The 22,279-nt window shown below is 36.2% G+C and overlaps 1 protein-coding gene across 1 annotated transcript in view; it reads left to right on the top strand.

The window, feature by feature from the left end:
- Nucleotides 1–22,279, top strand: part of LOC105269452 (1-phosphatidylinositol 4,5-bisphosphate phosphodiesterase epsilon-1) — a 30,619-nt gene that overhangs the window by 4,961 nt on the left and 3,379 nt on the right. The window contains exons 3-13 of the mRNA XM_011309713.1: nucleotides 202–347; nucleotides 8,416–8,611; nucleotides 13,217–13,693; nucleotides 15,716–16,173; nucleotides 17,761–18,049; nucleotides 18,687–18,895; nucleotides 19,954–20,252; nucleotides 20,601–20,827; nucleotides 20,909–21,136; nucleotides 21,624–21,848; nucleotides 21,929–22,232. Coding sequence (XP_011308015.1) covers nucleotides 202–347; nucleotides 8,416–8,611; nucleotides 13,217–13,693; nucleotides 15,716–16,173; nucleotides 17,761–18,049; nucleotides 18,687–18,895; nucleotides 19,954–20,252; nucleotides 20,601–20,827; nucleotides 20,909–21,136; nucleotides 21,624–21,848; nucleotides 21,929–22,232 — 3,058 coding nt within the window. The remainder of the gene's footprint in view (nucleotides 1–201; nucleotides 348–8,415; nucleotides 8,612–13,216; nucleotides 13,694–15,715; nucleotides 16,174–17,760; nucleotides 18,050–18,686; nucleotides 18,896–19,953; nucleotides 20,253–20,600; nucleotides 20,828–20,908; nucleotides 21,137–21,623; nucleotides 21,849–21,928; nucleotides 22,233–22,279) is intronic.

Below are 22,279 nucleotides of genomic sequence, written 5' to 3'. Positions count from 1 at the left end.
CAATCAATCAAGTGAGACTATATACCGCTAAAAGATTGTGTTCTAAACTGGCCCGTTTTACAGCGGATAAACTTTTTACAGAGACTGTCGCGCGACAACAACCTTAAGTGCTAACGAAACCCATCGTGAGTTTCAATCAAGAGTGTAAACTTTAAATCGATACTTTTTTCCCAGTATAATGATTTAATTCTGATATTTCAGGTGAGCTCATGGGTAACTCACACCATAACAAGTGGCTCGACAATCGAGGAGCGGCAGGCATTTCTCTCGTGCCTATTGCGAGTCGCCCAAACCTGCTGGAACACCGGCAACTTCAACTCGGCGATGGAGATAATCGCTGGCCTCAAGTAAGTTCCTAAACTATCTCACTATCTGCATAACAAATGAGAAAGACACATGGTTTATAACCTGTTATGTGATTTCTTACGGAAACATTAAACTTTGAAATACCTGCGTGGATTCCGAGACCCTGGGACATGTCCTTCTAGTGAACCATCCATCCCACTAGAATCAACCTTCACCATTCTAGAAACTCTCACGGTGGAATCGCATACTTGGGGGAAAGTGGTCACAGGAGGGTGGACCCTGGTATCTAAACCCGTGGTGATAACTCGAACATCTCCAAGTTCCAGAATCTAACCCATTTCTCAACGATTGCCCCTTCTCCCAACGTCACCGACGTCTCAAGATACCAAGAGGTGTTCAAGGCCAGACGATGAATTAAAGTGTGTGCAAACTTGGTGGCAACTTTAGTATCCAATTGTTACTTTGCTCTCAAGTCCCTCTGGGCTCCTGAAGATGCCGAGAAGTTTGTCTTGTTCGTGTACATTAGTGGATTTATTCCTCTAGTGGAGTAGGAAACAAGACAAGATGTCCAGAACTGCACAGAGATTATTTTGGAGTTGACGCTGTGATTTCAAAGGATTATTCCTGAGGTTACCAGATTCGTCATTTGATTTTTTTCAAAAAATTATGCTTGTTCTTTTTTAGAATAAAAATTAAAAATTGGACTTCCTCCGGGTTAGTTTTTCCAAGTGTTTTCCAAATCTATTAAAGAGCCGTTGGACGTTATCTCTTCCCAAGTTTGAAATTCTGAAAGTCTAATGTTTATGAATCCTTCAATAAGCCAATTAGGGCAATTGAAGAAATGTAAAAAAAACAGTGATGTTTGAGAAAATAAATCTGAAAAAAAGGGATTGCGAAATGCCAAATCCTAGCTCCCATTGACCGAGATTTGAATGGAGAAAATAATCCGTGGAATACCTCTCATCCTTGAAAATTCATCAGGGATTTCGCACTAATTATCGGCTTCAACAATAAGTGTGGGCGCTGGTACGAAATCCCTTTCGACTTTCATGCTAAACTGCATACACATGATGCTAAGCAACCCATTTTTTACGAAATCCTCAATAATTTTCAGGCACTCGCGGTATTATAGTTGAAAATTTTACGAGATCTTTCGATCGGGAAGCAGCCACCGAGCTGAAAAGTGTTACGATACTAGACCGTGAACACACTTATCACTCATCACTCAGTTTTCTTTATTTATTTCATTAAAAGTCTATCAACTATATACGGAGATAAACATAAAATCCAACATATCGTTCATATCCATGAAAATACATCAGGAATGAATTATTCATACATAAAAAAATCCATTGATTCGATATGAAACAACTTCCTTCATTTATTTCTCATTTAGTAGAGATATTTTTTTACTTCCTAATGTATCCGTGAAATCCGGGCATTTTCTTTTTCCACATGCAAGGATTGTTGCGCCCTGTGACCCAATGTTAATTAAAATTAAATTTTACATTTTAAAAATTAGATTTTTTTAATTTTTCATTTTTTTTTTAATGAAATACTTCGATGACGGCTTAAGAAAGTTTCGATGTCTTGTCGATCGAATTGGAAGATGTAAATAATAGTAATGACTGTTGTATTGATATATGAGAAATATCGCCCAAATATCGTACTGTGAAAATATTTGAATTCTGGGCCTGTTGTGGAATATTGAATTGCGTCAATGGAATTTAAATAGGGCTCAAAATCATTGTTTTATTTCTTGGCCCATCAAAAATTCTCAATAAGAGCACTTAAAATAAACTGTGCTATATATAAACATAATGATTTTACAAATATTTTTAAAGTCAACCGATAAAAATGCAATCCACTGATTTGAAAGCTCTTTATTTAAATCAACAAATTACGCCACAATGACTATTGACGTTAATTATACGGCTGCGACGCAGCACTCACGGAATTACTCCATCCTTTATTTAAAAAACAAAAGCAAGTCTTCGCGAAAAATGAAAAAAGTTATATATATTAATGAAAAAAGTTGCTCATGAAATTCACCGTCCGTCCAATTTTTTTTAATTAAAAAATCCATGCACCCATCCACCAACGCCATTTTTATTTATAACTCACCCACAATGGAGTGAATTTAATCGTTCATTCTGGAGAACTGTTGGACGTAAGGAAGAAGATTGAACAAAATCAACTTTGGCTGTATTTTTCCTCGCTTTTGATGAAAAACTGAGTTTTTTTCAAAGTTTCACAACTCTCCTTGCAGTTCCGGTTGAATCATTACAGCGATGTCAAAGGTTCTGTCTAACACTGTCTGCTATCCACCCCATCATCCTCCACCCCCTTCACCTACTCCTCCCACTTTCTCGGTAACTTATTCCGCTATCTTTTTCGTCTGTACTGTTTCTTAGCTAGGGAAAGAACCGGAGATGAGATTTCTGGAGAACAAAGATTCGTCGGCAACGAGTGATCGTTAAACTTATTCAAGTGGGTGGGGTTTAAGTGAAGTTGAAGGAGGGGTAGATTTTTTTTTCTTCCCAAATGGAAGCTGTGTACTCGCCAAATCCAAAATCTCCTTATTTTTGTGTAAACATGATTAATTCTGACCTCGGGAGTTCTAATGGGCGAGTTAAAAATCGTTACCGCATGAAAAAAAAATGAGAAATCGTGTCATTAAGGCTAAAATATTCATTTAATTATTTCAATCGAGTACGAACCTCGAGGATTCTCCCATGATTCTTTAGTTCTGTGATATTCAATTTTAATCTGGTTTGAATTGAAGTCAAGTCCGAGTTTAGTCAGGGTTTATTTGTAGTTTAGTCAAGGTTTAGTCGGGATTTGGTCGAATTTTTAGTCGGGATTTAGTTCGGTTCTAGTGAGAATTTAGTCTGGATTTAGTGGAATTTTTAGTCACGATTTAGTTCGGTTCTAGTGAGAATTTAGTCTGGATTTAGTCGAATTTTTAGTCAGGATTTAGTTCCGTTCTAATGAGAAGTTACTATGGATTTGGTCGGATTTTTAGTCAGGATTTAGTTCGGTTCTAGTGAAAATTTAGCATGGATTTAGTCCAATTTTTAGTCAGGATTTAGTTCGAATCTAGTGAGAACTTAGTCTGGATTTGGTCCGAATTTCGTTGGAGTTTTAAAATCTAGGTGGAATTTACTTGGATTTTAGTTACGATTTATTCAGTGTTTATTAGGAATTGGCATTTAGTTGGGACTTACCCAGAGTTCAATCAGGATTTAGTTGGTGTTGGAGTAATTTTCATCGATATTTTCTCGAAGCGTCCCACTTATTTTAAATGACTGAAAAACGATTAAAGTCGGGTGTCGATGAGGAGACGAAATTGGCCACAAGAGAAGATGAGAAACGAGGACTATCACTCGTAAAAGATAATTTGATCCTCCGAACGTATTTCTGCAGAAACCAAGGGGATTCATAGAATGAGTTAGTGGATAAGGAATGGAAAGAGGTATTGAAGTTTTGAAAGAGGATGTAGAAACACCTCAAGACCTTAGCATCAGCCACTTTGAATGGCTACAATTTCAAATGAAATGGAAATTAGTTTTAAAAAGAAATAGGTTTCTAGTTTTCATGATGAAAGGGGCTGGAGGGAATTGAACGGAAAAAAACTTGAGGATTTAAAAATATTACTGGAGGGAGGAAAAACCTCGATGAACGTTTGAAAAAAGAACTATTGCGAGCGTTAATCGAGAAAAACTCAACCCCCAAGGTTTGCCGGCTTTTTGTTTTGCTGAAAGTTTTTTTTTACTCTCCGAAGCCGAATGAGAGTTGAAGTTCTCCGGGGAGTTTCGCGGGAATGGACTTACAATGAATCTTTCAAATGCATTATCATGTTTGAATTCCGGGCGTCGGTTTGCTCTGCTGAACGTTATTTCAACTTTTGTTACAGGAGATTCTTTTTTTCTGGAATCGAGAATTAGTAGCTACTGTACGGAAGTGGACAGACGGAATAACGAATATTTTATGGAATTAACCTTTACAGTAGATAAATCGTGCATAGGTCAGACATATACCGTACCTTTAAAAAAATTAGTAATTTCTCCAACCAGATTCACCAGATTCACCAGATTCACCAGATTCACTAACTGCAAGAACATTTACAAAATTCAATCGTAAATATTCATATGAACATATACATTCACAATTGTCATAAATAAATTATACAAGCAATTTTCTTTTCACAGTACGACTTGTCTGGAATGATTTGGAGAAGAAAATGAAATACTCAATAATCAGTAATTATATATTTTGTTAAATAAAAACCGTCGGTAATTGATTAAATCAGAGCCGACTAGAAGAACATTAAAGAATAAGTAGAACGACCACAGCAATGGGCAGATATTTTTTCTTTTACTCTTAAATCGTAATCGTCTTGTTTCTCCATATTGTGCTACGGTAATTCGAATCGGAATTGGAATAGAAGAAAATCCAATATCACTTCAAAAATTAGCAGTCAACTATAAAATTTCTGTGAAGCAGAAAATTTTATAAAAAAATTTCGTGTTTCCCAGTGGCGTACACCTCCAAATGGGTCAGCCATTATCTCGATCATAAATTTTCCAGTAACACAAATTTATTTATATCAACTGTATGCACTCATCGAATAATACGACCAAGCATTTAAGTAGTTATGGTCCAGCGATAGTCAGACATCGTTTCACTAGAATACTTTTCCACAATTGTGGGGTTATTTTTCACATTTTGGTATCTCTCAACGACCTTTTCCAACCGAAACATTGGGGTTTACATTATTAAAGCGTTAAAGTGACTCATGCGATTTAGAGACCGTGGAAGGGGCTGGGGGAAGTTTTTTTTCTTTTGTTTTTCTTAGGGGATGCAAGTGACCTGCATCAACCGACGGTATGTCCATTAGCCTTCACTGGAGTCCACCGTTCGTAAAGTTTTACGAGCAACCTCAATTTCCGTCTACGATCCAGACATTCCAAACCGTTTGTCTCCGTCCATCACTCGGTTTCAAAATATATTTTATATTTTACTCTTCCTGGGTACGAGTGGAATCATTATATTCATCAAATCCGATATTCAATATATTTGAGTCAGGATTACTATTTTTGGACTTAGTAATTCAGTTGTACTGATTACAACAAATTACTTCTGTCAATCAAATTTACAATTGTCGGAAATTACTTTTATGTCGTCGTAATTTATGGCGATTGTCAACCCAATTTACGGCTAGGTAGTTGTAAATTTACATTACATTAGAGGTTTATGCAATCAGCTTTCAATAATTTACATTATAGAATTCGTAAATTGTAAAAATATAGTAGAATATAGTAAATACAATATAATTACGATTACAAATATGTCTTGAAATAGTATTTCGATCGATTTCGAATTTGGGAATGATTACTATTATTAATTTTGGAAAAACTCAATGTTATATGTGCAAGGTCAGCGCAAGGTCAGCGTAACGTCAGCACAACGTCAGCGCAATGTTGGCGCAATGTTGACAATTAATTTAATGAATGCAATACTCCCCTCAATGATTCAATAGATTTCATCGAATCAGATTCCAAATAGAAGGAATAATTTTAATGATATAAATTATTATTAATAATAATAATTTCTGAAATTATTAAAATGTTGATTTGTCTAAATTCTGAAATAATTAATAATAAAACATTAGTTCCGATTCAAAGCAATAATCTTTTTTTATTATCCATTTATTTATTATTTTATTATGTATTATTATTATTATCTATTTTTCGATTATTCTAAAGTAAAAATTTGTTTTTTTATTGAACAAATTCTACATTAACATTTTGCTCTGACTCTTGATATTTTGTTCTTAAGAAAGAGAGGCACAAGTTCATATGCATGTCAATTCTAATAAAAATTCGCCGACGGTTTCGTAAAATTTATCTGTACTGTCTTATTCCCAGTGGGCAACCGCTGTGGAACTTTTTCTTTATCAAGTCAGGAGTGTCAACGAAAACATAACTTCTGCTATTTCTACCCACGAAAGAGTAGTGGATAGAACCAAGGATTTACCCGTGTTTCTTTCGTGTCATTCGCTGGAGGGATAGAAAAGGAGAGAATAAAAATGAATGTGACAAGTCAGGTTTGTCGGAGTCATCTGTATGAATGGCTTTGACGTCGTGTTGTCAGTCATATGATGAATTTTAATGAAATACTGGGATTCCCCCTGAGCTCATGCAACTTTTCCCTAGGACTCCTGTGGATTTCTCCCTTCACAGAAATAACCAATCGAAATTTCATTATTGTTCGGTGTAACAAAAAAATCTTCGATACAAAAACATTTTCAGAGGACCAAACATTCACGGAGAAAAATTAAATCTCTCGTCTCGAATATTTTGCATATTAAAGACAGAAAATTGTTGACAGCAGCGAAACTCCTGATTCCATAAACAAAATTCTCTGTCACACGTTCTGTTAATCCTGATAAATCTTTCTCTTTCATCCAGAAACCTTCGCAAGATTTATTTGATGCAATTACATAAGTACTGTAAATCTTCATGACAGCGGAATGAAAATACGAGGAAAAACAGAATTCAACCGTCAACACCAACGATTTTCCACGATATTAATTTTTTCCTCTCAATTTCACCAATAATTCCATACAATTGCATATAATTGCAAGTCTAGTTACACGAACTATTTTCAAATACTCCCATAAAATGGCGTAATGAGACTCGGACGTGTTGTGAGGTATAATTAACAAATTTAATATCGCCGCGGAAAAAATGGAGAATAAAAAATGTTAATTATAAATCGCACCCAAATAATCAATATTTTCATTTCAGTCTCCAATAAGCCAATAAACCAATAAATTACAACCACTTAGTTAATAATTCAGAGAATCCGGGGTGATGTGAATTGATGAAACGAGAGTGGCAGATCTCATTAGTTTAAAAAAATCGGGCGAGAAAATTGGAATAGAAAACGGGAGGAATGAGAATACCGAGGAAATGGTAACAAATTCTCACCGACGTATCACTAACGATCGAGAAATATTCACCACCACATGAGTGATGCTGATAACAATGGAATTAGGGTAGCCATCGAATAGAGTACTTGGAAAAAAAGGTGGATAACAAAACTAGAGAGGAAACAACTTTATTTTACCGAGTCCGTCCGCATATAGAGTATCAGTTTGAGTTGGCACGTGTCTCATGGTATAACACACTTCAGAAGGGGATGCATTTGAAAGGCAGCCCTCGTTTCATGTCTCATCCAAACGTGCCACGCATCTCCGCGGGAAGAACAACATTTCTACCAAAGCTGGTTCAATTTTCTCTCTACGTACTCGAATATTGTGCGCACCGGTCTCGTTCATTCCAAAAATACTATTTTTGTCGAGACATTTTGCAAAATAGATTTACACAATAAATGGAATATCCGCAAACCGCTGAGTCCATTGCAGTCATCTAAAATATCAACTGTTTATCTTGTCGGAGCTAGAAGCATACCAAATTTCAAGTCGCTATCTCCGTTTTTTATTGAGTTATCGTGGAATAACGTTTTTTTTTACGAAAAAAGGGGAGACGGATGTTATCTCAAAAAATAATTTCATTTCACGGATACACTGGTAACCAATCAGATATGAAATTTGAAAATTATATTACACACGCATCACACACATATACGACCGCACTATCAAAATTGCTTTTTTGGATTTTTTCAATCATATTGGGCTGATATTCCTCATTATTTCCTTATTATAAATCCTTATAAATCCTTATTATCCTTATTATAAAAGTAGAAACACAAAAATGAAGTTCGCCCGAGTCGAAATATCTCGCAACGCGTCGGCCTAATTCCTCATTGGTTGAGTCGAACCGCCAAATTCAAATTCGGCGCACGGAGTGCGCAGTAGGTCTCGTACAACATAATAGAGAAACTCTAATTCGATCGATTACAGTGCACCGATTACGCAGAAAAAAGACATGAATTCAATTCAACCACGGGATATTACTTTATAGTACTTGTTATTACGTTTTTTTATTTAAATTAGTGTGCATTTGAGTTTTTCCGTGTGGATATACAATCGATAATTATGATGGAATTGTTGAGAGTATTGATTTTGTTTTTTGGTTTCAGATCGAATAAATTGAAGCCGTTCTGGCAGAGCGTAAATGAACCACTCCCGGTTCTGGAGTATCTCTCATCGGCCCTTCTGTCTTCCGAATATGAAAGGGCGCTGTCTCGTGCCCTGGCAATGCCGGAATGTCCGGTTGTGCCATTCTTCGGGGCCTTTCTCCGCGAGTTACGCGAAGTCATTGCCTCAGTTGCCAAGGTAAATCTTCACACACCACTGCACCACCATTCCACCCTCTCTCTCCAACCCCCAAAAAGAATTCCCTTAAATTTTCCACTCCGCCAGTAAAAATCAAGTGAATCAAACACCCCAAAAACCAGGGAAAAAACACACTCGGATTGGGTTACACCTCCGGATGTCTTCGGATGTTCTCCAAGCGATTTGGCGAGTTTCCAGATAAAAAGATATTCGACGCCGTAAAAATCCGTGGATTTTTTTCTCGATGTGGAGAAAAGGTAATTCAAGAATATAACACGGATGTAACCGTAGAAAAAAAAAATGATAAAATGGAGAGAAAAATATGGGAGAAGATGAAAATCGGGAAACTGTAAAAATGTAAAGGGCTGTGGGAGCAGAAAAGTATCGAAGCTCTTCGAGAATTCTGGATTATTTTTTTCCTCGAAATTGTGCCTCGGAGAAAGAGAACTTATGGATTATTGGTGTGGACTGGAAAACGAGGGACTCAAGCCTTTTGACATCTCACGAATTTAGTTCAAGTCATATACAGCAAGGACGGTACAATTTCCCGCGGGAGGAAAAAGTCCTTGGCACTTCTTGAAGGCCAAATAATTTATTTACATTTCTGTCGAATGCATCAAATGAAAAGTATCATTTCGACAACTCATTTTTATCCAACAAAATTACTTCTAACTCTTCCCAATTCAGGGTTTGCGCAAATAAGTAATTATTTTTATTTTTATCTTAAACAATTAATTACGTAATTATTGGAGTAATGAATGATGTCAGGGGCGATGATTAGATGAAAAATGAAACATTGTTCTCGGAAAATTCTCTGCTTTATAATTAACAAAGGGTACATGCTCCGAAAGGTATTCTACAATCTTGTCGTGTAATCATGGAATTATCCTTTTAATGAGTGATCTCGGAGACGGGGTAATTAGCAAATCTTCTCCCGTAGCTCATCTTTTTATCTCGGACACAAGGTCCTCTGAAATTTTCTTCTGACATTGTTTCGTTACGAGGTACAATTTTTGATAATTAGGGATTCTTACTACGAAATTACTGTCATGAACCGAAACTTTGACTTAATTTCCAACAGATTTCTTAATTTCACATTTTTCTGGTGAAACGTTACTGTCAGTTCGAAATATCAAATTTTCTTTTGAGATTTTTATCAATTCTTCCTTTGTTTCATCTGCCGAAGCTCATAAGCATTCAATCGTTTAAAGTTCATTCAAAAAAACGGAATTATAAAGAGGATTTTTTTCTTATTTGAAATAAAAAAGAGAATTCGAGTTTTTTTACAATTTCAGATCTTAAATCCGCAATTATCAATTTTTATTTGGAAATAACTCGGGGGCAGACTATCAAAATTGATTGTCTATCTATTAAATTTTTAATGTTAGCCGTAATTTCCGGGAGAGCAACATTAAAGTCAATTGCAGAGAAAAATATTTCTGTCATTAAAGAAAAATCAATGGAATTGAAAGCATTCCAATAGGATAATCACTAGAAATTCAATGAAATTCTAAAATTTTCCAGGGGCTGCCAATACGATTTGAACATTGCAAATAGGCAATAACAATGAGCTTCGAGGCAATTATTATTTCAACTACTCATGAATTTGGCACTAAACACAAACGGATACAGAGTAGATTCCTCAATGGCTGAAAAAATCATTCGAAATTTCCCCGGCGAACAAAACCTGTCCCTGACATCTCCCCCTTAAACCATTAATTTGCATCTAATTAACAAACTCTACATTCCACTCGTGACGTTCAACAATTGCGCTGCGTAATCATGAAATAACTTCGTTAATGAGTTGTCTCAGGGGAAATCATGAGAAATTTTTTGTACAGTATTTTCTCGTTGACAAAGAACTTCGACACTCTCGCAGCTAGTGAATTACTAAGAGACTCTGTAATTGGGAGAAAAAAAAAATTATTACAACTTGAGATAGGAAAAGCTTGATCATTATGAAAAGTGGAAAATCTGTTATCGTGGAGATGAGAACAATGTAGATATTGAGGTCAGGGGTTTCTATCGGCCTCCAGCAGCAAAGACAGTTGTAGGCCGGCGGAAACTACTTGCTCTCTCTGTCTTAAATCAACAGCTGACATTCAATGAAGATATTCACCACTCGACAATTACAAAAATTGATGAGCGAATCGCAATTAACGAAGAACACATCGACGCAATGTATTGTGAAACTGTGTTATGGGTCGTTGGGTATTTTCATCGACTCCTTTATTCCCCCATCCCTCTATTCAATCGCAGCCATTGTTGTAACTGAAGTACCCTCGATGCTCGACGTATTATCGCACATAATAATGTAATTATTGCTCAAAGCATACACTGAGAGGATTACATTATCACGGCTTTTGTCATACTACTCTCTTTGTTGAAAATTAAATGGGAGATTTATCATGGACTTTGACAGGCTCACTAAATTATTGGAATCGATTTAATAATGCATGCCGCATGTCGTTCAATACACGGAGAAAAAAAAGTGTCCATCAAGTATTTACGCGATTTATTATCATTTAATCGTTTTTTTCCCTTGATCTAAGCCCGAAATGACTCTTCACGTTTTGATGAGATTAAACACTCACTTCAATAAAGTATTCCCTTTTTTTTTGTTATCTGTTTTATACTTGATTCAAGTACGCGAATTGATTCCAAGTATAATACATTGTGAATAGAATTTTCGGATTACAAATAAACATTTCGTGCCATGAAATGGCAATTTGATTAGTTGCTGATGAAAAAAAATTAATTGCAAATTTTAATCAAGATCGTAACGAGTTCAATCAATTTTTTTTTCTCAGTGTATATTCAATATCTAGTTCGTAGCTGTTCGATAGCATCAGATTGTTCACTTGCTACGCTTTAAACAATTATATTTACATCGATACAAATATTTTTTTGCAGTTTTCGCACGAATCGATTGCAAAGAATGAAAGCTAAAATATAGATTGGAAAATGTTATCAACTGTTCAGTCTGCGCTCATGTCTTTCACTTATTCATTGTCAATTCCGCATAAAAATCAAAATCTGATGACAATCTCAAATAAAAAACAAAAACAAATGAAAAATTCATGTTCAGTATTAATATTTTACTTTCGTCGTGATTAATTCAGATTTCAAACACAAAAAAAAACGAGAGAAAAACGAATAAATGATTTTTTTCCATTATTAACAATACATAGAAAAAAAATATTCAATAATGTAAATTTCTGGAAATTCAAGGATAATAATTCAATTGACAGGATTAATAATTTTTGTTTTATGCTCTATTTATCTATACGAATCATGGAATATGAGGAATTTCCATATCATTAGCTGGAATGATAATTATTTCCATTATACTCGTGAGTCTAGAAAATTTAACCGCGAAAGAAAATATTGAATTTACAATAATAAGTGATATGGAATTTAATTAATAATATACCCTCAAGGTTGCTATGGATGCTTTCACCTAATTAGATCTCTCTTTGTTCATTTCTATCAGCATTTCATATCCAAACGCTATATTGTATTGTTACTCGCTTTATCGAATAGGACAATGGTTCAATAGAGAGCGTGATTATCTGGAAAATAACGTCTGCTAATGTATTCAGTATTGAACCATCCCCATAATTATTCAATTATTCAGAGCAATTTCTCCCTTGACTGCTTTTTCCAAACTAGATAAAAAAAAATTGTAGAGTTACGTGGTAAGTATGAGTTTTGTGAAGAGTTGCAGTTTTATGGAAATAACGTGGCATTAGCAGAGAAATGGCGAGCTAACTGTGAATAATAAATACATTACTGCCAGGGAAGGAGGAATTTCTGATGGTACGGTATCCAACAATGTTTACTCCGTTTATTTAGAGTCCAGGGAATGAAAAAGAAAAGTTACCGAAGTTGAGAGCACGGACGTCATTTCTTGTTTATTTCAGGAATCTTCGTCTTCGTTACTTCCTTCCAATTATATTCGAGTAGAGGAAAGTTACAATAACATTATTCAAATCAATCATTCATTATTTATAATTGAATCGATAAATTACAAAATTTATTTGTAACACAGTAAAAGAGAATGTCAACCTGTTGAATTCCTTCAATCTCTAATTCTCAATTGATTCTAAAGTTTAACTCATATAAACTCATAGAAATGTTTTATAGAACTTGAGCCATTTTTACATATAATTTTTCAAATATTAATGGTTTCTAATGGATACATGTAATAGCAAAAAAAAAGAATAAATGTTTAGTAGATCTGCACGCGTACTTTATCGAGAAATTCAAGCCTGCAAAGAGGGGAATTATTATCAGAATTATTACTGTACGATATGATATGCTTGTGTTATCACAAGTTCTCCATAAACAACACAGGAATCATATAACTTGACTGGGGCATACGCCAACCCATATTTTCCTCTTACGGTAGTTCTGATAGTGTAAAGTATTAGATGGATCAAAGCTCCTCCTTCGCTTGAGATATTGAATGACATCGAGTCAAAACAGATTCTTGAAACACTCAGTTGCGAATTTTCTAAACATTACCCAAAAACGGTTATTTCCATTTGGACATTTTTAACAGATGATGAATTAAAATGATGAAATGGGTGTAAATTTGTTTAGCAACCAGGAGAGAGCAAAGACAGAGAGACTCAGCGAACTAGCAGTAAGGAGGGCCCACCCCTCGAACACGTGCCTTCGCCCTCGCCAGGTGCGAGAACCGCTGTTGAGAGTAATGCAGATGCTCCCTCCGGATGGAGCTCATCAGGGAGTACAAGCGGCAGCGGTGGCGGTACCAGTAAAGGTGTAAATTTCGAGTGTCCACATGACACCAATGTAGTCCTCGACAAGGTTGCTATGTTCCATCAGCATCGTCACGCGCGTGGAAGAGATGCCACAACTGGCTCACTCCATCGTACATTGAGTGTACACACCACAGCTATTCTCGAGCAAAATTATATGACTGAAGAGTGCGATGAAAATGACTATCACCTTGACCTTGATTCGTACAAGCCGGTTCAACCCCTAGCTGCTGATCATGGTATTGCATTGTTTCCAGTTGCTGCACCTAATAATGGCATGGATCTTCACCTTTTGCAGGTCAGTCTAATAATTTTTAACTTTAAGTTATGAATGTAAGAGGACTCGCTCAAAGCTGTCATTGACAGGCTCATCTTCGAAAGCGATATGATTGTCTCTCGAAATGAAAACTAATAGAGATGTCATGGAGAAGACTCGACTGCACGGAGAGAAAAATACCCGAGCAATGACAGAACTTTTACATAAAGGGGCGAGCTTCGTTTTTAGGGAAAAGTACTGGCGGTACCGTCAAAATTGTTCTGAATGTTTTGTAGAAAATCGGATAAATATGGTAACAAATGATTAAATACTGCTCTCGAGTAAACGGATTTTTGTAAAAATATATTTTCTCCCCAGTGAAGACGATGGATTAAAAAAATGGTGAATCCCTTAATCAGAACGAAAATGACTGTTCAAAAGGTAAAAATAAAATAATTGCCAATTAGAGAGAATTCGAAAATCTTCAATTTCCATAACAAACGACTCAGCATTCGTTAACGTCTGTAATACCCGCCAATCAGCTGACTCAATGCTATCATCCCTGGACCAAGGGTAATATAGGGTGAGTGGAGCTGAAGGTTAAAGACTCGTCAATGACACTGGGGCACGTTCAGTGTCACGGAGTCAGCTGGAATGGTAATCGATATACCATCTCAACAAAAATTCGATTCATCCAAGTTGGCAGGTCCCCAGCTGAACCAAAACCCAGGAACATTAAGGAGAATAGTTTTCCCCTTATCAAAATCGATAAAATACTCTATCGTGATACCAAAGCGACAAATACTTGGTGTGTGTGTCGCGTGACAGCCAGATGTTGACCGTGTTACTTCCGCCACCATTCCAACGATAAATTCTCCAACTTTCTCTACCTCTCTCGCACCCACTCACCCTCACCCCTGGTTGCATTCATTCGGGTTGGATGAATTTTCCAGGGTACTCCGTTGCCACTCAATCACCTTAACAGCTTGGATAATCGACCGTCATTTATCTGAATATTACGGGATGTCATAAAAATTAAATTGCGATGCTGCTCCGCGGGTGATATTTTTACAGAGGTTTTTTTTCAGTGGATTACACAGGTTTTCACAGCTCTGGAAAAAATCATTGTTTCGCTTATTCTATTTGAATCTCTCCCGAATTGTCATTTATCGATTTTTAATAACAAGTATTTCGGCAGATAACTAGATAAAAACATAGAAATCAAGGGGCTACCCACTCTCAAAGTCATTGATCATCTGAAGTTACATCATAAAGTCTTGAGAACTCGCAGAATTTATCCAAAATCAGTTAAATCAATCAAAGTAAAAACTCTTCTACTGATTTCTGTCCGCTTCTATTTCGATTCTTAAAATTCATTTATTGTTTATTCAATGTCGTCATTGCATCTGAAACCATTGATTTCGAATCTACGAAATTATTTGAAGTCAATTCTTACGAAATCCCATAAAAAATCATTTTAAATCACTTAATTTTTTTCCAAAGTCAACCAAATCAAACTCCAAGTCACGTAAAGTTGACTTTTTAAAATTCATTCTGTCATTGAATGAGTCTATGCGGCTGTGGATCCTACACTGTACCGTATTCAATCTTCTATGGAACATAGGAGTGACATGGGAAACCACAGAAAAAACCATGTCGGTACAGGCGGTTGCTCTATTAGCAACCCCCCGCTCATCGGTGCCTGTTGAAAAATTCGATTCAACTGGGAATCGAACTTAAACTTTCAGAACACTAAGCTCGCACCTAGCCACTGAGCTACGTTTAGCTGACTTTAACTTTAACTTTAACAAGAGTTGATTGACATTAAATACATATTATACAGAGTATGTACAAGTAGTAATACTTAGGAGCTAGATCTCCAGCCCTTGGCTCTTTACCTAATATAATGAGACTTAGTGTAAGGTATTAGTTAATTGTACTTGGGAAAGAGTGCAGAAAATTGATATGATAGGGAAAATAATGAATTCCGAAAAAAAACCCTATGATTGACTGAGCTACCGACATCGGTGACTCGTACTTAAATAATCTCTTTAATTGAAACAGGTACTTCATCACGGCACAACTCTGGTACATTGGGACTGCGAGGGAGCAGGTGGTTCCCGTACATCTCTGGTTTATGCTCGTGTTGATCGTGCATGTGGCACATTTGTATGGGAGAAGCCAGCCTGGAGCCCCCTAAAAACAGCTGGTTTTGGTTCAATATCAAATGAATTTACCCTGACAGTTAACCCCGAAGAGAATGTGCCATCTGGACTTGTGACGCGTTACACATCACCACAGGCTGACTGTGCATCAGTCAGTTTGGAAGAGGGTTATCTAGATCTGAGTTCAGTTAAGGAAGTTACCATTGGCTGTTGTGACAAGGACAGGGAGATTGAACTACGGGGCATCTGCAAGAGATATGGCCTTCCAGGATCAGACTCCTGTATTGGACTGATGTACGGCTCCAATCTTTCCGATAATCGTCTTATTTTTCTTCTCGGACCACCAACACTGAGCAAGTGAGTATGAAATGTTGAATATTTTAATCTCCATCTTTAATCTTCTTCAATTTTCTATTCTTTCTGGTTCATATCATGTGATCATAGATTAAATATCGCCAGTGATTCAGTTACTGCCATTAGAAGACGAACTTTAACTTTAAAAATGCATAAACTAATCATTTGTTAATTGTCTTTCATGCGTGAATAAATTAATATTGAGTTAAATGGAAACGGAAATCGATGGTTCATTAACCGGTAGTTTACAGAAATTTCTCTTGTACCAGTTACTGGCACTTTATCTTTTCATGCAAGGGATAATTTCACTTGTTAACAAATCTTGAAATTAATTAATTGTCGCTCCAGCTTCACTCGAGAACATTATATCACTGTTTGCGATTATATGAACGAATAAAGTCTCCTTGAAATTTTCTTCACGTCAAATTCATTTCTTGAATACGAACTATTGAACTCTCCGGAGCTACAATGACCCAATAATTAGCACTGAAATTTATTTATAAAAATTGATTAAGAATATTTGTAGTCATTCAATTTCCACGATGTCGATGTAGATATCACCGTAAGAAAATAAAGTGTTTAAGGCATGGGTTGACTATCTATCGAATGTCATCTTTTGTTTAAATCTTATCTTTTTAGCCTCAAATACATTAAAATTTGGGATCAAATTTGCGTTGCGGGAGCTACTCGAATGGTTATAAAAAAATAATGAAAAAAGAGAGGAAAAATTATTGAAGGGCGCTACTAGCGATATTGTTTAAAAGGGATCTACCAAGTTTACACAAAAATAATAAACATTACGCAGCTTACCATTGCTCTCTAGAAGATGGAGTGACAGCTAGATGCAATAGTAAGCTGCGTATTTTTTATTATTTTTTAGCAAACTTGGTAAATTCCTTTTAAATAATATCGATCTTTAGGACCCTTCGATAATTTCTCCTCTTTTTTTTCATTATTTTTTCATGTCCATTCTATTGTTTCCCGCAACCCAAAATTAATCCCAAATTTTAATGTATTTTAGGTTAAAAAGATGAAAATTAAACAAAAGTCGACGTTCGATAGATAGTCCACCCGGGCCTTATGTAAATATTCATCTAGAGATAACTGATGATAAGAGTAATTTATTCGGTAGAACAATAAACATAAGGGCCAGTAACTAGATCAGTACCAGTAATTGGGGATTCAATTATTGTTCCGTAGAAATGATGAATATTCACGAAAAAATTGTAAATTTCTTTGAGTCACACCTAAAACTCAAATTTCGATGACAATTTCTCTGATATCGTCAAAATTCCAATCATATTTTCCATTAAACTTCCGGAATTTCTGAGAGTGTGATATTGAACAAATTGGCATAAACCAGAGTTGACATTATCTGCCATAAATTTCCTCTGAGGCTGTAAATATTCAGAAAGGAGGAAGCCCCATAAAATCATAAAAGTCTCATATAATAGCCATAACTCCGCCATGATTCCTAGGGCGATTCTCTGTGGGGTCAACAATATTGGAAAGATTAATGTTCACATATTATCCTTATGCAATTACCTCGACGATTTTTATGGTCCATCAATATTTATTACTTCTTTACAGAATATGGTACATGGGACTGTGCTGGATATTACGTGGCCTGAAGCGTCAGAATCAGTTGACAGACAGAAGATCGAGATGGTTAAAGGAGAAGTATCTACAACTTTATTTTGAGGAAGGTTGCCTTGAGCCTACCACGGCTGACGCCATAAGGGTATTTGGTGGACGCGATTGGTCAATGACTGAGAGTATTGGTACACTGTCACCTACCAGTAGTGCTACACTACGACGACGTAATCCAAAGGCCGGCAAAAAGACTAAATCCATTAGCAATATTCATGCCCTGACTAAGGTTTTTTTTTAACAATATTTTTGTTTAATCCTTAAGGATACCCGAGTAGTTAGACAATTTTTTTTCGGAAATTTCCCCAATGTCAGCTAGAACTAACTAGATCTTTCACTGCATTATGAGATTTTTTTTTTAAGTCTCAATCAGTCCGATCTGAATTCTCAATTATGTGAATATCATTCTAATTTTAACTGAAATCTTCCACTGAATTTCTTATTCCTTATTCGATTCAAGAAAATTTGATTTTTTTCTGTAAAAATGATCAGTGATTATTCAATAAACCTTTGGATTTTTGGACTTGTGAAAATTAAACGTTAAATTAAATTAAATTTTGAATTTAATAAAAACTCGAAGCACGTATTGCCTGAAGGTTTCCGATTGACAGAAATATTCAAGAAAAAAACAAATATTCATCAATGAAAAATCAAAGTTTTTTCACATAAAATTTCCAGTATAATTCCCTAAAAGGGCAATTATAAAAAAAGAGCTAGTGCAGAATTTACTGAAAGAATTCGCTGGGTGTTTCTATTAAACATGTTCACCCGTGGTAACATAAAATGAAAATCAGTTGTACCCAATCGATCGTGTGATGAAACTTTGGTATTCATCAATTCTCATAAAAATACGGGATAAATTTCAGGAACTGAGTTTCAAGCAATACGATTCATCATCGTCGGAGGGTGGTTTAACAGCGGCACCACTGCGTCATTTAACGGGTAGCGGTGAGTCTTTAACGAGAATAGTGCCTGCATCACCGCGTTCAAGTCGTGATCGAGTACCACCGCGCAGTCCACCAGGTACTGGTGAACGCATTGTCTCATCAAGCTTGCCATACTCCAGTTTACAGAGGTAATTTTCCAATAGCCATCAAATAGCCCCCGGAAGCCACAAACCCCTCGCTCCTCCGTGAATTTCAATCAATTGGGTAAAACTTGATCTCACTTCACCATCAAGTACCTGCAAATAACTTTACCAGTTGATGCGTTTGGATCACTCTAGTCGTCTAAATTCCTACATCTTGAGAAACAAGAATTGATTTAACTCACTCTCAAGAGTTTCCCTCCCTGTAGTGACATTGTTGCTCATTACTCGGTACGTTGCGATGGTTCAGCCAAGTTGCTATCGTAAATAGAGGGAGAAGTGAGAAAGTTTTGAGTTCCTCTGTTATGTGTCGATCGGAAAGCCTTTGATAATAACTAACTACCTAAAGAGTCTTCTAATGTGTGGTAAATCACTAGTCAGTGTCAAGTTTAACGAACTGTTAGAGAACTTGCCAGACTGGATTCAATTTTGTCCTTGCACCCTGGATTTTCAAATATCCTTCTGAATACTAGCACTAATTCCGGAGATAAGCAACAAGTAATATGAATTGAATAGGAAAGATTTTATTCACTTCAATTTCTCTGAAAAAGATTGTAGCGACTCGTGTTATTAGGGAATTCCACTCATTTTTCCTGTTTCCTGTTTTTTTTTTAGCACATATTTACTGTACACACCCATATATAGCCGAAATTCACGTTTTTTCATTTTTGTGGCAAATCTTCGATGGGATTGATGGGAAAAATAGCATGTTTTTGCGTTTTGTCATTATTTAATGGCTCACGAAGTTCTGTGATGGTACGATCATTTTTATGATCATGATATTATTAATTTTGTTGACAACAAAATGATTCATAGAAGACAGGAAATCATTGGCTAGGACTCTAGATTAGATAGGCTACCCAGGATAATTCTCGATATGATTGCACAAGAAAAAATTAACTGAAAAAAGCATAACCCTGATAACATTGTTGTTATAAATGTTTAATTCACTTTATAAATTTATGATTCCACATTTTTACGTGGAAAAAATGTAAAATATTAAAAGCTGTGCTTTCCTACACTGATTTATTCAAAATAATTTTTAGTTTACTGTGTGTAACTCGAGATAAGGATAGAAATGGCTCAAGTATATCCCCAGCGGTGGGCGAAGCGCCATGGCAAGTAAAAGCCCGAGCCACTTCAATCATGTACGAGACCCAGTTGAATTTCGTTGAATTCGTGGCACTCTTTCGGTCATTCAGTCTTCGTGCACGTAAGGACCTACGTGATCTCTTTGGACAGCTTGCAATCACATGCCGTAGTCAGAGTGATGGTTCACTCCGTGACTTCAATATGAGACCATCTGTACTGAGGCAAACGAGCGATGCTACACCACAACGAATTGGTTTGTATTTTTCACTATCCATCCTGATTTATCTTCCTTTTCTCTCCATCCCTTCTCATACCTTCGATGAGTAAATACCACAGAAATATCTCCCAACACATTTCGATTAATCAACAATAATTTTGTAGAAATTGTTTTTGTACACAAGAAAATTCTCACGACTCGTTGACATTTTTTGGACTTATATCTTCCTTTCATTTTTTATTAACTTTGATAATTGAATTGTGGTAGGGATTTTATACTTTTTTTAACACACACTTTCCCAAATTATCATGAAAAATTAATTAATAACAAAACTAACTTCCAAGTCTGATATTAACTTACCTTTTCTCCTTCTGAAATTCACAGGTTTACTCACCCGAAATAATTCCATAGATTCTCACGAGTACAAGACAAGTGGCAACCTCCACAAAAAACAAATATTTGATGCTATTGCAGCAGCAAGTATCGTGAACAACTGTTCAGGCGTTGACACTTCAAAATCTCAAGTAATTACTCTGCCGACATTCACGAAATTTCTCGAGTCGCGTCAGCAGGAAAAGTTAACCGATGACCAGATTAAAGCTCTCATCAAGGTAATCACTCATTCCTTGTAATTCCACGGTTATTTAATACTCCAACTCTAATGAAATTTATTCACTGTGAAAATAAATCAGAGGCATGAACCTGATCCAGCACTGAGGGGCCAGTCGTGCTTGTCGTTTGAGGGCTTTGCACGTTACATGATGGACAAAGATAATTACGCATTTCCAAATGAATACGCAATACCCTCCGACACGGAGATGCAACAACCATTGTCACAGTATTACATTGCAAGCTCTCATAACACTTATCTCACTGGACATCAGCTCAAAGGAGAGTCTTCAGTTCAGCTTTACTCTCAGGTAAATTAGTTTTTATGCTTCACGGGCTTTACTCATTCTCTCTGTCATCAGTGCAACCAGAGGATATTCAACTATCGGATAAAGTTATTTAACTCTCGTTGGGAAGATTTACTACTCAAACATTTGCTTTCTACTTTTAGGAATTTATGAAGTGTAATATAATTAAGTTTTTCCTGTCCATCAAAGGCCATTCCTTTTTACTAGCGGACGATTTATTTCATTTCTTTTTAAAGCACACGTTTTCTCCATGATCATGCTTTATTCAATGATTAATGATTAATGTTGTTACCTGACTACTAAATGCGCATAAATGAACTTTTTGGGGTATTTACTTTTAAAATGGCGTTTTCTACTATAATTTTTTGCACAATCATTGGTTAGTGTGGAGAGGATTCAATTACACTGGGTGTGCAGGAAAAAAATAATGATTTTGAGAATGTGATTCAAAATGGCCCTTTATTGCCATTGATTTAAATTTGGTTTTTAGGTTCTTCTCACCGGATGTAGATGTGTTGAGCTGGACTGTTGGGACGGTGACGATGGTTCACCCCTCATATACCACGGTCACACATTCACAACAAAAATTCCATTCAGATCAGTAGTGGAAGCAATCGATCGCAGTGCATTCGTTAGCTCTCCATATCCAGTCATTCTCTCCATTGAAAATCACTGCTCCCAGGCACAGCAAGCCCGCATGGCTCAGATATTTCAGGTAATCTCCCCTTTTCCCTATTTACAAACGGAAATTGGCGAAAAGAAAAAAGTGACTGACATAATTCTTCAATATTTCAGTCTGTATTCGGTGAAAAATTGGTTACAAAATTTCTGTACGACACTGACTTTTGTGAGGACCCGCAGCTGCCGTCACCCTCGCAACTGCGACACAGAATTCTGATAAAAAATAAAAAACTCGTGGTCGATCCAACAGCCCCTCTCGTTCATCCGTCAATAAGTCACCGGGGTAAAATGTTGATGTCAGATCGTGCATCATCCATGAAACAAATGAGGACTGACGTTAGTAGTGCATCGGTGGTTGAATATTTCAGCGAGGATGAGGATGATGAGGAGGAGGACGATGAGGATGACAACGTTGATGGTAATTTTATTTATTAATTCCTTCCGTTAGACCTATTGTTATGAGAA

This window comes from Fopius arisanus, unplaced genomic scaffold (assembly GCF_000806365.1).
Source record: "Fopius arisanus strain USDA-PBARC FA_bdor unplaced genomic scaffold, ASM80636v1 scaffold00069, whole genome shotgun sequence".
NCBI classification, from domain to species: Eukaryota; Metazoa; Arthropoda; class Insecta; order Hymenoptera; family Braconidae; genus Fopius; species Fopius arisanus.
This window is presented reverse-complemented; position numbering and strand designations above follow the sequence as displayed.